General features: G+C 45.7%; 1 protein-coding gene across 1 annotated transcript in view; it reads right to left on the reverse strand.

Annotated features, from left to right (window-relative positions):
- LOC144818745 (uncharacterized) overlaps positions 1-17,573 on the reverse strand; it is a 220,113-nt gene that overhangs the window by 191,833 nt on the left and 10,707 nt on the right. The window contains exon 2 of the mRNA XM_078676449.1: positions 6,770-6,896. Within this exon, the coding sequence (XP_078532575.1) occupies positions 6,770-6,896 (127 nt within the window). The remainder of the gene's footprint in view (positions 1-6,769; positions 6,897-17,573) is intronic.

Below are 17,573 nucleotides of genomic sequence, written 5' to 3' on the forward strand. Positions count from 1 at the left end.
TGCCAGAGGAGTGGCATCCCTATGCCACAGGCAGTGGTGTGTAGGGATGGCACTAGGGAATGTGTGCAATGTTGACTCTTTTATTTAAGCTACACCACAAAACATAGCCTGCAATGGCAGAGTATATGTGTTTGGTGTAAGGGTCCTTTAGGGGGGCATAATAAATGCTGCAGCCCTAAGGGACCCTCTCTGGTCACAAGACCCTTGGTACCACTGGCAGCTTTTACAAAGGACTTATATGATTCTCCCCCAGCCGACCTTTGAGAGTTGATCCTCTCAAGTGCTTGTTTATTAGTGTTCTGTGTTGTGCCATTGTCAAACTTCTCTCTATTGAGTGTGAGACAGAGAGCTGCTGTAAGAGCTTTGACCTGTATCAGGGTCAATTTGACAGGAGCCAGAAAACACTGGCATGGCCAGGTTCTAGGAAGTTCCAGCTCTGCCCTGAATTGAGCGACACAACAAACTCGGCGCCTGTTCCTCCATTGGCCGCCAGGAATCAAGCGGTAAGGCGGAGCCAGCGCCCCTTGTAATCCTGGTGGGGTTGGCAGCAGGCGTGTTAGTGCAGCTTGCAGCAATCAGCCCCCACCACCAGTGTTTGTTTTATTACAATCATCAACACGGCAGGCAATTTTCTTAGTCACGTTTAGTCTTCGAGGGCCCACACAATCGGCTGCTCAGATTGAGCTCATCATCACCATAGGTCCCTAGGTCCCCGCCTTTAAGCAAAGGCTTACATTTTCATTGCAGTTCTGGAGCAGATTTATTTGATCAAGTATAGAATACCACAGAAACTGGAATTTCTGTTCCTTTTTTAGGTCTCACCTAGGCAGAGCTTGTGCTGTCTCTTCGAGATATGCTTTAATCAGGATATGTGCAAAAAGAACAATTGATGAACCGAATGCAGCACAATGTCATACATTCACCCCAGTACAGAGATCTGGGCCTAAAACCCTCGCTTTTTAGCTCACCATGCCATTCCAGTTTGGACCCAGCCATATGCAAATCAGGCTTGACCCTGAGCCCAATGGGAACAGTTCATCTCGAACTGCCAGGCCAGGTCCTCCCTGGACTGGAAACAAGCATCCTAGGTCCGGTTTCAGACTTTAAGTCCTCATCAGCCAGGATAGGTTGATTCCAGTGGCATGGAGAGCACAAGACCCACGTCTGGGCATACCCGTCCCACCCGGGATGACAAATGCAAAAAGAACAATTGATGGACAGAATGCAGAACAATGTCATACATTCATCCCAGTACAGAGATCTGGGCCTAAATCCATTGTTTTTTTAGCTCACCATGCCATTCCAGTTTGGACCCAGCCATATGCAAATCAGTCTTGACCCTGCACCCACTGGGAACAGTCCAGCCCGAACTGCCAGGCCAGGTCCTCCCTGGACTGGAAATAAGCATCTTGGGGCCTGTTTCTGGGTATTACCCATCATCAGCCAGGCTAGCTTGAATCTAGTGGCACAGTGAGGAAGAGACCCAAGTCTGGGCATACCCATCCCACTTAGGGTGAAAAGTGCTACGCAAACAAATGATGGATGGAATGCTGGGTAAATCATACATTCACCCCCAGTCAAGAGATCTGGATTAAATCCATAAGGACAAATGATCCATCATCAAATTTAACAATGGGATAAAGGTCCTCTCCTGGAATAAGTCAAGATGTTGTACGGACAATCAGAAGCTGGCATATTCAAATAGTCTAAAAGCAGATATTATTTGCATTCAATGCAGTCTGTAAATGATATTGAGATTGAAAATTACTTTGTCCTTAGGTATCTTGTAACGAAATCCAAGGGAGGACATGCCATTGGGGGTATAGTACCTTGCTAAATATGAATTATAGGTGGTTCTATCATATGAGGTAACATCTGTATGAAAAATAATGGGAATATATCTAGAAACCCTGCAAGTCTTCCTTTACTGATTTTCAATGGATACATACCATTGGGAACAAGGAATGCCCCCTTGGCTGAATCTATATTGTAGTTCATATCTCAAATAATCAAAGAGAACAATTGTCGCCAAATAATTTCATCGAGCGACTTTAATGCTAAAGTCTCTAATCATGCAATAGAAATCTATGCTGATATAGAAAGTGAGGAAGCTTTTGATATTTCTTTATCTATATTTTATGAAAGTATTAAGTTTGATAAACGAGGACTGCTACCTTAAGATTTCCTAGGGGAACATGATTGTCTCACTGTAAATTGAAGGGTGGGAAGGAATATTTCCGCTAACTATACCATTGTTGTAGCACTGGGTCATTTGCTTTCAGATTATATAGTCACCTTTGATAATAGTTTTCATTTATTGCATAATATTACAGTCAATGGAAATATCTAGACAGACCATAAAATAATATATTTGCGCTTTTACCTCCCACTTGAGGAAACAGAGTCCTGAAACATGCATGGGGATATGGTATGTTTCTAAAAAGCCAGAATCTAATCTGATTGTAGAGTATAATATTTATATGAAATCTGATTTGGGGAAGAGATCTCAGGTAGTACAGGAATCTAAGGTAACACTAACTGTGAGACAATAGTTGCTTAAGCACAATTTCACTAGGAAAATACATTTAGATTAGACATCAGCTTATAATTTCTCCCCAGTGTGGAGTAAAATATTTAGCCTAATGAAAGGGAGGAGAACTAGACATCAAATCCTCATTAACAAACTCTGTGCAGACCGCCTCTGGATTAACTTGTAAGAGGCTGTAAATGTAAACAAAATTAAGAAATTTGGGAAGTTAATCGCTGATTCTAGCAGCAACATTTCTGAGTCAAACCCAGTCCTTATTAGTGATACTAAGTGTGTCAAATACTTCACTGAATTATATGCATCTTATTCTAAGGATTAGGTGGATACCCTGGAGCTTTTAGGTCCTTCCGCTATCTACATTGGGGAATACGTATATCCTACATTAGAACAGTTTAAAGATTATATTCTAACAGCCAGACCCTGAGGAGCTATGGGACCAGATCAAACCCCTATTACAGATAAAAAGATAAGCAACTCTAAGGTCCATTTACTTTTTTACTCACTAAATTTAACTATTGCTATCAACAGGGGAAATTCCCAAGCTTGTGGACTGGAAGAATTGCAGTTCCCCATTTAAAAAGGGATCCTGTAGTCTCCCTAGTTATTACAGGCAGATAACCCTATAAGATGCATTAGGTAAACACATTTTAAAACTAAAATTGTGTAACAGATAATGCTATATTACTAGAGGAAGAGGTAGGTTTCAGAGTCAATAGTTCCCCTTTAGATAATGTTGCAAATTTCAATTAATTACAGAAATAATAAGTATTTAACAGGGGGCAGTTAGTCTATGTGGACTTTACAGACTTTTCTAGTGCTTTGACCAAGTAGACAAGTCACAAAGATTAGGAATTTCATGTCATAAATCATGTTTAATAATAACTTTGCATGCTACAACCTGGTGTCATGTTTTAATGGCAGCAATCAAGACCTTTCTTCAAGAATTAGAACGGAAAATGGCTTAGAAAAAGGTTGCTCACTCACACCTTTATTTTCACTTTATATGTATGATTTACCATCTGTTTTATCTATACTAAATGTCGATGCCCACAGGGTAGGAGATCGAAATCTATCTTGTCTGCTTTATGCAGATGATACTGGTATATTAGATCTAACTCCTAAGGGCTTATAAAAATGCGTATATAGTCTTTACCGAAACACCATAGATCATTCAGTATAAATGGTGCTTGGAAAAGTAAACATAAAACCAGTAAAAATGTACCACTGTTTAGGGAAAATCCGTTCTTATAATTTTTTATTTTTTTTGCAGAGTTTCATATAGAGCGAACTTGACCCAAACTGAATCAGGTATCAGAGCACTTTACATAGCACCGGTTACGTTACATGAGGACACACATTCATTTTTGTTAGGCACGGGGAGATTAAGTGACTTACCCAGAATCACAGGATGTTTGGCGTCGTTACCAAGACTCGAACCCAGATCCCCAGGTCCTAAGTCGAGCGCCTTAGCCATATGTATGAAGGCAATTTTGCAATGCTATCGCAAAATAGCTAAGTGGTATGTATGTAAGCAAAACAGCCTCGCAATATAAGGAATCACAAATTTGGGATTCCATATTTTGCGATTGCGTTTTAAGGAATCGCAAATTGCGATTCCTTAAATGCAATGTATGAGGCCCAGAAAAAGTGCAATTTGGCCATAAGGAATCGCAAATTACCACCAACTTCAAGTTGGCGGTAATTTGCGATTTCTTTGAAAAATGCACTTTTTTGCATTTTTCAAAGTGCCATGTGGCATACATACATGCCCTTAGGGCATGTATGTGTACCACATGGGCACACATGCCCATTTCAGGGGTGCAACAGGGTGTCCTTTTGACACCCTGGCACCCTTGAAATTGTGTTCTCAATTTGCGATTCTCTAATTGAGAATCCCAAATTGAGAATGTCTGCCCGTTCATTCCCATGGGCCTCTTGGCCCATAGGAATGAATGGAGAGGTATTCCTTAATTGCGAATTGAGAATCGCAAAATGTAAATTTCATACATATGGCCCTAGATGTATACTTGACTCGCAAAGTAACATCCTATGCAAAAAATCGTAGAACTTTTTATAATGATCTTGGGGATAGACATTTTACTTATTTGTTGTTGCCATAATTTGTATAAAAATTCCCCCATGTTTAATGTGCTCTATAAGTATGGATACTTTGGCGGACAAGTAATAGTGTAAGCTTTTTCATTTGAATGCTTTGGCATCCATACATGATGCAATTTGTTTAGAGGTTGGTTCAAAAAGCACCTTTGTTCTAAGGCTATCATCAGTTTTACAATGGTGGTATCTGATACTTCATTGTGAAGAATACTCTTTCCACAATTTATTGTGCCTTGGAATACTTCACCAAAAGTTACAAATAGTATATTCCGCTAAACTTTTCTCTAGGCATTAAAGCTGTACGAGCTCAGGCAGGATGACTTGAAGCCTATGACACTGAATCAACTGAAATTCCAAGCGGAAATCGTAAACTCACAGAGTAAGTATAAAATTAGATATTGAGTGCTGTTTGCATAGGGATACATTTAGTACTATTATCGCTTCTTGTAATGAAGGAAAACCACAGTTCAGCTGACCTACAATATGAAACATAGTAGTTGACACTTCTTTTCAATGTTATGAATTATTATTTTGCTATTAAGGATTGTTAATGGTGCTTGGCAACAATTGGCTGCTGAAGATAGAATATGTGATATGTCTAATAATGGCGTCCAAGACTCTGATTATGTTATTTTTATTTGTCCTGCAGTACACTTTAGAAGCTGTCAATTTGTGTTACTACTTTTTCTTAGATTTGGAATACGATCTGCAGAGGACGTTCAGCAGCTTTTAATGTTCCTAGAAAAGGAAATGTCTTGTTATAAAATATTTTAATTTTTTCACAGCTTTTTTAAGTTTGCATTGAAGTGATGTTACTTATGTATGTATATTTCTGAGTGGATCAAATATTTTAAATGTATGTGGATCTCTACGAAGTTCCGAATTTCACATTATAAATACAAATTCAAGCAACTGACTATGTCTTTAACACTAATTTTTGGAAAATATAGAAAAAGCATGCCTGAAGGCCTGAATGAACTGAGCCCAAAACACATTCATTATGAGCAGCTTCATAGTTTCATGAGAACTCTTTGACCATCGAAAGACTGTGCTTGGTGGTGAGCCTGCACTGCTCCTTACTCACTCATGGATTTAGAGAGACAACATATCCATTTCTGTGGGGACACAAGGATTTCCCTTTTTTCTTAGCTTCATAGTGAGGTATCTTGTTGACTAAGAAAGGTCAGGCTACTACCTGAGCAGTTTGAACTACCAGTCTCTGACGTAGGCCTCTGGAAATACTGTGGATTAAAGGTGTGTTAGACCCCAACTGAAACAATTGTAACATTGTATTTGCACCTTTAGTCACTGATAAACATTTGACTTTCTCGGTCAGCTGGCTCAGTGGACTAAAGCATCCACTGCAGAGATCAGTGTTCAACAAATGGCAACAAGTTTCAAATCTAGGTCCACTCGGTCTTTCATTCACTTGAGGTCAATAATATGAATACAGCTATGTTAGGAAACAATAAATATCTGTTAATCAGCACTAAGATACTTGGGATTGAAGGTCTGCTTTACAAATAAATATGTTATATTATTTATTAATTCACGGTCTTCTAACAGCACAGATATATCAGAAAGGTGTAAACTTACACTTTTAAAGTAACCAAGTAGATACCATGTCAGAAGGAAGAAGAGGATCATAACATAGAAACAAGTAGGAGGCAAAAAGAGATCATCTGGAGTTTGGGAAAGAGTTAGTTGAGGTGAACATTGGATGAAAGGAGTTTTTAGAAATTTCCCAAATGTGGAAAAATTAGGTTGAGTTGCGGTCAACAGTACTAGAGAAAGAGTTCAAAGCCAGTTTACAAGATGAGATAATTCTTGCTCCGAAGTAAGGAGAAGTCTTGAGATGAGTGGCCTCATGAGCGAGCATTCCACCCTGCAATCTTTATTATTTTTAATTTCCTAATTTGAATTTGTGCACATCCACAGTAAGATTTCCCATACTATGAGAGAATAGGTATTACCTTACCTTGGAGATTCTTTAAGGTACAAAGACTATAAATCAGCAGAGAACTTTAAAACTGGAACTCTCAGGAGCAGGTAAGGTGCTAGCCAGAATGTATACCATCACTTTCAAGGCAGGTTGTGTGAACTTACCCAGCGAGATCAATGCTCTATGTATTTCATTCATCACATTCTTGTAAAGTTCCTTCTGCCATTCGTGTAACATTTTCCACTCCTCTTCAGAAAAATAGGCAGCAATATCAAAAATTGCAACTGGATCCTGGAAGCAAAAATGTAATTGTAATTACAATTCTAAATTGTAGTTATATATTGAACTAACTACCTCTAATGAGGAGTTGAAGCACATTACCCCGGAACCCAACAGTAGAGTATCATAGTTAATAGATTAATATTTCGTTTTATTTCCTTGTGCCTAAGTTGTGTTAGGTTTACACTCTGGATTCTTAAGTGTGTGTAAGTGGTTTGAGTAGGTATACAATCATTGGAATGGATTCGAAAAGGGGAAGTAGTAACTTGTTTTTGTAAGCAGTGGTCGTGTGAGCCTGTTATTTGGGTGAAATAGCTAAAAAGAAGGGGGACTTTTGGGAAGGATGTTTGGGAGTTCATAATAGTCCGAAAGGTTTGGGATTAGTCAGAGAGAAGAGGGATGGGATAAAGGTTGCAAGAGTATTTCTCATTGGTGGTGTTTATTTGCAGCAACTGGAACTTGCCGTGGAGGCAAGGCTTTTGCAGACATGACTTATGATACTGAAGTTGGGTTCCTTAGGTTTCCTAAGGCCAAGAACAATATGGAAATGAACATCTGGTGGAAGTTTCACAACCCTATGTTTATAGTAGAAATAGTTCCTCTCCATCGCACAAGTATAAAGTAAGGAATGTCAATCTACTTGGTGTTTAGACCCCAAGGTCTAACTGCGCAACGACCCCCTAAATCACACATAAGAATAATCTCACAAAGGAGACGGACTCAAAAATCCAGTCTAATTCTTACATTAATCAATCACCTATATATCAATCGCATTCTCAAATGTCCAATGGCTTTGTTATCCACCATGAAACGTCCAATAAGGAGACTTAGGTGCCGTTGATACATGCTTAATCTTTAAACTTTATTTCTTCTTATTAAGGCTTTGCTGCCAGATAGAAGGCCATTGGACCTATGAATGCGAATGAAATGCAGGGATGTTCTCTGGTTTTAAGAAATATTTGAGAAGAAACCATTTTTTACAGTTATTATGAACTAACAGAAGTATTATTATTATAGATAAATCCCAATGTGGGAATGAAACCTGTTGGCTGGGCTGCTATTGTCTGTTTTTATAGGAAGAAATGAAGACTAAAGATTGATCACGTCTCTTTAATCAACAGCATCTAAGTCTCCCTACTGGACGTTTCATGGTGGATAACTATGCCTCAACATTATGGACATTTGATAAAACAACTTACATAATATAAGAGGGATTAATGTAAGAATTGGACTGGATTATCAAGCGCTTCCCCTTTATGAGATTAATCTGGTGGAAGAGGCTCCCAATAAGATCTTCAACTGTAATAGAAAATCCAAGAATGGAGATCAAAATTCAATTGAGTTGGTCCAGGACAGTAATTTCTACCTCACGCTGGCTTTTTCAATTGTCCATCAGCTTGGATTTGGATTCTTCCTCGCCACCAGAGTTACAGAGTGATCACGTACCCAAGCAAAGCGGCTTCATGGAACACACAAGAAACCGCTTACAAGTAGAAGATGCAAAAGAACAGGTTTAATCCAAAAAATATAAAAACAATTGGAAAACAACCAAGTAGAAACACAGAAGACGGAAACATCAAGAGCCGGAAGAACCAGCCCCGAGAACCACCTCAGCAAAACCCCCACCCGGTAGTGATCCTTGAACATGTGTAGGGAGGACCAGGTTGCGGCCCAACAGATATTCTCAGTAGACACCCCCTTGAATGAGGCCCAGGAGAAAGACAGACTTCTGGTAGACCGACCCTGCACCCGGGCCAACACCTCAGATGCCTGAGTACCGTAGGACAGCAAGATAGCCTGCTTGATCCATCTACTCAGGGTGGAGAGAGAAGGCTTATGACCGGACCGAACCGAACCAAAAGTGACAAACAAGCTGTCAAAGCAGCATAAAGGCGCAGTCCGCTCTAATTACAACACAGCACAACGGACATCGAAAAGCGAGAGGGCAGAATCCACTTCAGACCCCGTGACCGGAGGGAAAGAAGTTAACACCACCTCATGGGAGCGTTGACAAACGAAGGGACCTTGGGCAGGAATTGAGGATCTGGGTGCAACACAATTACGTCTGGCGGAACAGCAAGAATGGAGGAGAACGCAGAAAGGAATCCAGCTCCCCTATCCGACCAGCAGAGGCGATGGCCACTAAAAATTAATTTTTCATGGTGAGGAACTTCACATCCACAGATCCCAGGGGCTCAAAAGGACCGTCATGAAGGGCCCGTAACACCAATGGAAGATCCCAGGAAGGCGCTAGGCACTTATCCCTAGGGCGCTGCAAAAAGCAACTCCGAAGAAAATGGCCCACCAAAGGATCCAACCCGTCCAACAGAGGACTGCGAAATGCCCGCAAGGTCTTCCACTGAGCCGGCAGAGTAGAAGGGGCCAGGCCCAAGGCAAAGCCATCAGAAAGGAAATTGAGCACCCTCAAGGGGTCCCATTAACAGGGTCAAAGCCCTCTGAAACACACCACCGAGAAAAATACCCCCATTAGCGAGAATAAGAAAGAAGAGTAGCCGGGCAGCGGGAGCCCTAAAGCAACTCCACCATCTCCAGGGAGGAACCCTGAGACAGCAGGCTCATCCTTCCAACAGCCAGGCCTGAAGATGAAGCAGAAGCAACACCCCCTCCGGAGGTGGAGGGCCCCTCAACGGGTATGGAAGAGCCGGAATTGCCCAGCACTCCTGGATGACCATCTCCCTCAGAAGAGGATACCAAGGACGGCGAACCCAGCCGGGCACCACCAACAGAACAAAAGCCCTGTCCTGGCGAATTTTGCACAGAACCCACGCAATCAAGGGAATCAGTGGAAAGGCATAAAGCAGGGAGTCTGGCCAACGGAACGATAATGCATCCAGCTGCCACGCCCTTGAGTACGGGGGAGTGAGCAGAAGCGATCAGGTAAACATTACACTTGACCGTTAACAAATCCACCATCGGGCACCCAAACCGGTCCTGCAGCAGACAGAACACAGCCACCCTCAGGGAGATGGAAGCCATCTGAGGAAAGATCCTGCTCAGGCGATCCGCCCCGCAATTCTCCTTCCCTGTGGAGATAAACTGCCCTGAGGGACAAGACCGTTGTCTCCCCCCAAGACAGAATCTCCTGAGCCAGGAGCCAAAGGGAGCGGACCCTGCAACCTCCCTGATGATTGAGGTAGTCCATCACCACCTGATTGTCTGTACGGTTTAGAACATGATGTCCCCGGAGGACTGGGACAAACTCCTGACAAGCCAGATGGACGGCCTTCATTTCCAGGAAGTTGGACGAGCGTCCCACATGCAGGGTATCCCACTGACCCTGCACAGATCGGGACTCTAATGTCACCCCCAGCCCAGAAGCCTGCCATCAGTCATAACCACCCGCGAAGAGGACACAGGAAACAGAAAACCCTGGGAGAGATGGAACTACATCAACCACCAACCCAGATCAGAACGAATCTGCAGGGTCACAGCCAGCGGGAGATCTTAATCTGCTGAACAGGGCACCCACCCGGACAAAAGATGGTTCACCAACGGGTACAGATGGAGGCACGCCCAGGTAAGCACATTGATAGTCGCCAGAATCAACCCCTACACCCTCAACCACTGATGGACAGGGGCGTAATCCAAAGCCAGGAGACAACCCAGGTCCCTCCATAAGGTAGCCTTCCACTCCGCAAGCAAGAAAACCATCCCCCTGACCATGTCCAGGTGACCCACCGATGAACACCAAGTCCTGGGTAGGGTCCAGATGGGACTTCTTGTGGTTGATCAGGAACCCATGAACTGCCAGGACCTAGCAGACCCTCTTAGAAAAGGAAGTGGTAGAGATCAGCCACCAAAAATTAATTTTTCATGATGAGGAACTTCACATCCAGGGATCCCAGGGGCTCAAAAGGACCATCCTGAAGGGCCCGTAGCACCAATGGAAGCTCTCAGGAAGGCACCAAGCAATTATCCCTAAGGTGCTGCAAAAGCAACTCCGAAGCCAACGGGCCACCAAAGGATCCAACCCGTCCAACAGAGGACTGCAAAATGCCCAAAAGGACATCCACTGAGTCGACAGAGAAGAAGGGGCCAGGCCCAAGACAAAGAAATCGGAAAGGAAATTGAGCACCCTCAACGGGTCCACAGGCACAGGGTAAAAACCCTCTGAAACACACCACCGAGAAAAATACCCCCATTAGCGTGAATAAGAAAGAAGAGTAGACGGGCAGCAGGAGCCCTAAAGCAACTCCACCACCTCCAGGGAGGAACCCTGAGACAGCAGGCTCATCCTTCCAAGAGCAAGGCCTGAAGAAGAAGCAGAAGCAACACCCCTACCGGAGGTGGAGGGCCCTCAATGGGTATGGAAGAGTCAGAATCGCACTGCACTCCTGGGTGACCCTCTCCCTCAGACGAGGAAACTAAGGGTGGCGAACCCAGCTGGGCACCACCAACAGAACAAAAGCCCCGCCCTGGCGAATTCTGCACAGAACCCACGCAATCATGGGAATCAGGGGTAAGTCATAAAGCAGGGAGTCCGGCCAACGGAACTACAATGGATCCAGCTGCCACACCCTTGAGTACGGGGGGAGTGAGCAGAAGCGATCAGGCAAGCATTACACTTGACCGTTAACAAATCCACCATCGGGCACCCAAACCGGTCCTGCAGCAGACAGAACACAGCCACCCACAGGGAGATGGAAGCCATCTGAGGAAAGATCCTGCTCAGGCGATCCGCCCCGCAATTCTCCTTCCCTGTGGAGATAAACTGCCCTGAGGGACAAGACCGTTGTCTCCCCCCAAGACAGAATTTCCTGAGCCAGGAGCCAAAGGGAGCGGGCCCTGCAACCTCCCTGATGATTGAGGTAGTCCATCACCACCTGATTGTCTGTACGGTTTAGAACATGATGTCCCCGGAGGACTGGGACAAACTCCAGACAAGCCAGATGGACGGCCTTCATTTCCAGGAAGTTGGACGAGCGTTCACCTGCAGGGTATCCCACTGACCCTGCACAGATCGGGACTCTAATGTCACCCCCCAGCCCAGGAGTCTGCCATCAGTCATAACCACCCGGGAAGAGGACACAAGAAACAGAAAACCCTTGGAGAGATGAGACTACACCAACCACCAACCCAGATCAGAACGAATCTGCAGGGACACAACCAGCGGGAGATCTTAATCTGGCGAACAGGGCACCCACCCGGACAAAAGATGGTTCACCAACAGGTACAGATGGAGGCTTGCCCAGGTAAGCACATTGATAGTCGCCAGAATCAACCCCTGCACCCTCAACCACTGATGGACAGGGGTGTATTCCAAAGCCAGGAGACAACCCAGGTCCCTCCATAAGGTAGCCTTCCACTCCGCAGATAAGAATACCATCCCCCTGACCATGTCCAGGTGACCCCCCGATGAACACCAAGTCCTGGTGTTGATCAGGAACCCATGAACTGCCAGGACCTAGCAGACCCTCTTAGAAAAGGAAGTGGCAGAGATCAGCCACCAAAAATTAATTTTTCATGATGAGGAACTTCACATCCAAGGGTGCCAGGGGCTCAAAAGGACCATTCTGAAGGGCCCGTAACACCAATGGAAGCTCTCAGGAAGGCACCAAGCAATTATCCCTAGGGTGCTGCAAAAGCAACTCCGAAGCAAACGGGCCACCAAAGGATCCAACCGGTCCAACAGAGGACTGCAAAATGCCCACAAGGCCATCCACTGAGTCGACAGAGAAGAAGGGGCCAGGCCCAAGGCAAAGAAATCGGAAAGGAAATTGAGCACCCTCAAGGGGTCCACAGGCACAGGGTAAAAACCCTCTGAAACACACCACCGAGAAAAATACCCCCATTAGCGTGAAAAAGAAAGAAGAGTAGCCGGGCAGCAGGAGCCCTAAAGCAACTCCACCACCTCCAGGGAGGAACCCTGAGACAACAGGCTCATCCTTCCAAGAGCCAGGCCTGAAGATGAAGCAGAAGCAACACCCCTCCCGGAGGTGGAGGGCCCTCAATGGGTATGGAAGAGTCAGAATCGGCCAGCACTCCTGGGTGACCATCTCCCTCAGACGAGGAAACTAAGGGTGGCGAACCCAGCTGGGCACCACCAACAGAACAAAAGCCCCGCCCTGGCGAATTTTGCACAGAACCCACGCAATCATGGGAATCAGGGGTAAGGCATAAAGCAGGGAGTCCGGCCAACGGAACGACAATGGATACAGCTGCCACGCCCTTGAGCACGGGGGGAGTGAGCAGAAGCGAAGCAGGTGAGTATTAAACTTGTCCGCTCACAAATCCACCATCGGGCACCCAAACCGGTCCTGCAGCAGACCGAACACAGCCACCCTCAGGGAGATGGAAGCCATCTGAGGAAAGATCCTGCTCAGGCGATCCGCCCCGCAATTCTCCTTTCCTGGGGAGATAAACTGCCCTGAGGAACAAGATCCTCGTCTCCGCCCAAGAGAGGATCTCCTGAGCCAAGAGCCAAAGGGAGCGGACCCTGCAACCTCCCTGATGATTATGGTAGCCTATCACCACCAGATTGTCTGTACGGATCAGAACAGGATGTCCCTGGAGGACTGAGACAAACTCCAGACAAGCCAGATGGATGGCCTTCATTTTCCGGAAGTTGGACGAGCATCCCACCAGGAGGGGATCCCACTGACCCTGCACAGATTGGGACTCTAATGTCGCCCCCCAGCCCAGGAGCCTCCCATCAGTCGTAACCACCCGGGAAGGGGACACAAGAAACAGAGAACCCTTAGAGAGATGGAACTCCACCAACCCAGATCGAAACAAATCTGCAGGGACACAACCAGCAGGAGATCTTAATCTGCCGAACAGGGCGCCCACCCGGACAAAAGATGGTTCACCAACGGGTACAGATGGAGGCACGCCCAGGTAAGCACATTGATAAGTCTCCAGAATCAACCCCTGCATCCTCTACCACTGATGGACAGGGGTGTAATCCAAAGCCAGGAGACAACCCAGGTCCCTCCATAAGGTAGCCTTCCACTCCGCAGGCAAGAAAACCATCCCCCTGACCATGTCCAGGTGACCCCTGATGAACACCAAGTACTGGGTAGGGTCCAGATGGGACTTCTTGTGGTTGATCAGGAACCCACGAACTGCCAGGACCTAGCAGACCCTCTTAGAAAAGGAAGTGGCAAAGATCAGCCAGGGAATACCCTAATCCCTTCCTTGTGGAGGATCCCAACCAAAGGGGCCAAAATCTTAGTGAAAACGCTTGGGGCAGAAGACAAACCAAAGGGGAGTACCTGGAACTGGAAGTGCTTACCCCCCCATGCAAAATAGGAGGAAACGCTGAGAAGACGGGTTGATGGGCACATGGAGGTGGGCATCCAGGATATCCAAGGAAGCTGCCACTTCCCCCTGAACCAGTAATGGAAGGATTTCCTGCAAAGAGAGCATCTCAAATTTAATTAAAGAATTCACCCTCTTCAAATCCAACACTGGACGGCAGTCCCCAGAAACCTTTCTCACCAGAAACAGGATGGAATAAACACCAAGACCCCTTTGACAAGCCGGAACTGGATGAATGGCCCGTTTCGTGAGAAGATCTTGAACGCCTGCAAACAGTGCCTCCCTTTTTCGCGTGGCCGAAGGCAGGGGAGTAAGAAGGAAAGCGTCCTGAGGCAGGAAGTTGAAAAGAATCGAGTAGCCTTCCCACACAATCCACAGAGCTCATTGGTCCAACAATGAGCATTCCCAGGATGCGGCGAAAGTCAACAGCACACCCCCGTCTCCCGCTAACCCCGCCCCCCCCACCCCCACCCCCCACCGGAGCCCCGACAGCCGGGCCCAGAGGATAGTCAGGATTTAGATGGGAGGTAGAAGTAGCCTGCTGAGACAGGGATTTGATGAAGAACAGGGTGCCCCGGCCGCGACCCCGACCTCGAAAGGGCATGCCCCCTCCAGGAGTAGAAGTAGGAGCAAAGGCCCTCTTTGGTCCAAAGAAACGGCCACAAGATGGACGGACCGGTGCCAACGGCTCCTTGCCCTCCGCTGATTTCTTTACCATATCCTCCATAGAAGAACCAAACAGTTTTGTCCCCGAAAAAGGGATCTTCATAAGAAGGGCCTTCAGTGCAACATCCGCCTTCCAGTGACGCAGCCACACCTGGTGACGAGACAGAATAGCCGCACCTCCAGCCGTGGCGGCAGCACCCAAAGTGTCGAAGGAGATATCAGACAACAGCCTTGTCTGCTGCTCAATGACCGCCAGAGTAGGCAGGACATCAGCTACAGCTCAGCAGGAGCCGAGGAGCAAGCACGATTCGAAAAGCCACCCGCTGAGGTCAGCTGCACGCCCGTGTCTCAGCATGAGCTGAGATGTCCGTAAATGTTCATTCGCTTTTGATTTTCATCTTTTGTGAAGGAGTGCCCAAATTATTGTCACAGCGCAAATAGAAGAAAATATCCATCTAAGGTTGAGAAGATGGAGTGGGTTGGGGGTGAAGGTTCTTGGAGGATAATGGTTGCTAAAGTCTGTTCTATGTTATCATCAGATTTGGTTAAGTGAAGCAGAGCTTCAAGGATAATCTTCAGCTGGTCAAGAAATGAGGGTGAAAAACCAGGTCAATGCTTAAAAACTGATACATCGCACCAAGCCACACATGGCTCAGAGAACTATTTTCTGTCAAATATCTGACTGTGAAATGTTGAAGTGGTCCACCGATATTTGTGAGACAATATGTTAAAATAGCTACATATTTGCATTATAAGGTCCTGCTTAATATTACTTTCTGTGTTAAAAGGTTAAGGCAATCCCACCTACTGGTGGGGAGGGAAGAGAGAGTTGTTGACTAGTTTTCTAGTTTAAAGCATCCAGATTGCTGTTTACTATTCTTAAGTGTCTTTAAGTGCGATATTCAGCGGGCCGGGCTGAGCCCCAGCATATATTCTATACTGGATTCCTGATTGTGAGTCATCATACGACTGGCCAAGAGACAAATGAATAATAGTGTATGCCACTTGTCACCCGGTTGTACAAAAGGGGGTGGTGATGGACGGAGCACCTGAACCAATCAAACACTCACACCCAGTCAACAGATCTGGGTTTAATCCATAACCGTTCTTTAGCCCACTCTGCCACCCCAGTTCTGACATGGCCATATGCAAATCAGTCTGACCCTGTGCCTCATGGAAACAGTCCAGCCCTAACTGCCAAGCCATGCCTTCCCTGGACCGGAAACAAGCTTCCTAGGACCGGTTTCTGGCATTTCAGCAGTCTTCAGCCAGGCTTGCTTGAATCCAGTGGCAAAGTGAGCAAGGGACTCACGTCTGAGCATTCCCTCCCAAGTTATGGCAAACAAAGAGGTACAAAAGGGGGTGGTGATGGACGGAGCATCTGAACCAATCAAACACTCACACCCAGTCAACAGATCTGAGTTTAATCCATCACCGTTCTTTAGCCCACTCTGCCACCCCAGTTCAGACATGGCCATATGCAAATCAGTCTGACCCTGTGCCTCATGGGAACAGTACAGCCCAAACTGCCAAGCCATGCCTTCCCTGGACCGGGAACAAGCTTCCTAGGACCGGTTTCTGGCATTTCAGCCGTCTTCAGCCAGGCTTGCTTGAATCCACTGGCAAAGTGAGCAAGGGACTCACGTCTGAGCATACCCTGCCAACTTATGGCGAACAAAGCGGTACAAAAGGGGGTGGTGATGGACGGAGCATCTGAACCAATCAAACACTCACACCCAGTCAACAGATCTGGGTTTAATCCATCACCTTTCTTTAGCCCACTCTGCCACCCCAGTTCTGACATGGCCATATGCAAATCAGTCTGACCCTGTGTCTCATAGGAACAGTCCAGCCAGAACTGCCAAGCCATTTCTTCCCTAGACCGGAAACAAGCTTTTGTACCAACTTGTCACCCGGTTAGCACAATACTCTCTAGACACAGGAATTAGAGTCTATGGCCTGTGGCACATGCACTTAGTATTTCCACAGATCAAATGTTTCACTAAACACAAACTGGGAACAGCGTACAACGTTTTTTCTCCTGCTTCATGAATATTGCCCGATACAGACTCCCCAAAGACAAAGCATGACTACATTCCTATTTGCAGATTTATTTAGAAGAAAACAAAGGAAAGGTAGTCTCCGTTTAAGTCCTATGGGCTGCTGAGAAAGCATGTCTACAGACGACCTAATGAGAGACTCTGAGTTTTAAAAGATGCCAAGAACAAAAACAAAAAACACAGATTAGATGTTCTTACTCTACAACTTACCAAGGGAAGGCTATAATTCACGGATTACACATTAGTTGCTGAGGGAACTGGTCAAGGCCAAACATCAGTTGATTTCTTTGTACACCTCTAAGGCAAAATCAGCCCTTTTTCGGCTGAAACAACGCCATTATGAAAGAGGCGAGAAAGGAAACGTGCAGCCTAACTGAAGCAGGCTGACTCCCATAGATTCATCCCTGCTCTTAGGAACACACAGAACCTACTATTAACAGACTCACAAGATATCCTGAAGGATTTCACTATATTCTATCATTGTTTATGAACAGTGGATAAGGCAGATGGGCACTTTGAGGAAAGCAAGTTTAGAGGAAACTTGGTTATACCACATCTTTCAGCTGACCAAGCTGCTTCAATAGGGGTGATATCATGAATAAGGAGATATCAAAACCAATGCATAATATGGCAAGTTGCAAGGCACCAAGGTACAATAGGATACCAGAAGAGTTTATACAAT

Source organism: Lissotriton helveticus, chromosome 2_1 (genome assembly GCF_964261635.1).
Source record: "Lissotriton helveticus chromosome 2_1, aLisHel1.1, whole genome shotgun sequence".
Taxonomy (NCBI): Eukaryota; Metazoa; Chordata; class Amphibia; order Caudata; family Salamandridae; genus Lissotriton; species Lissotriton helveticus.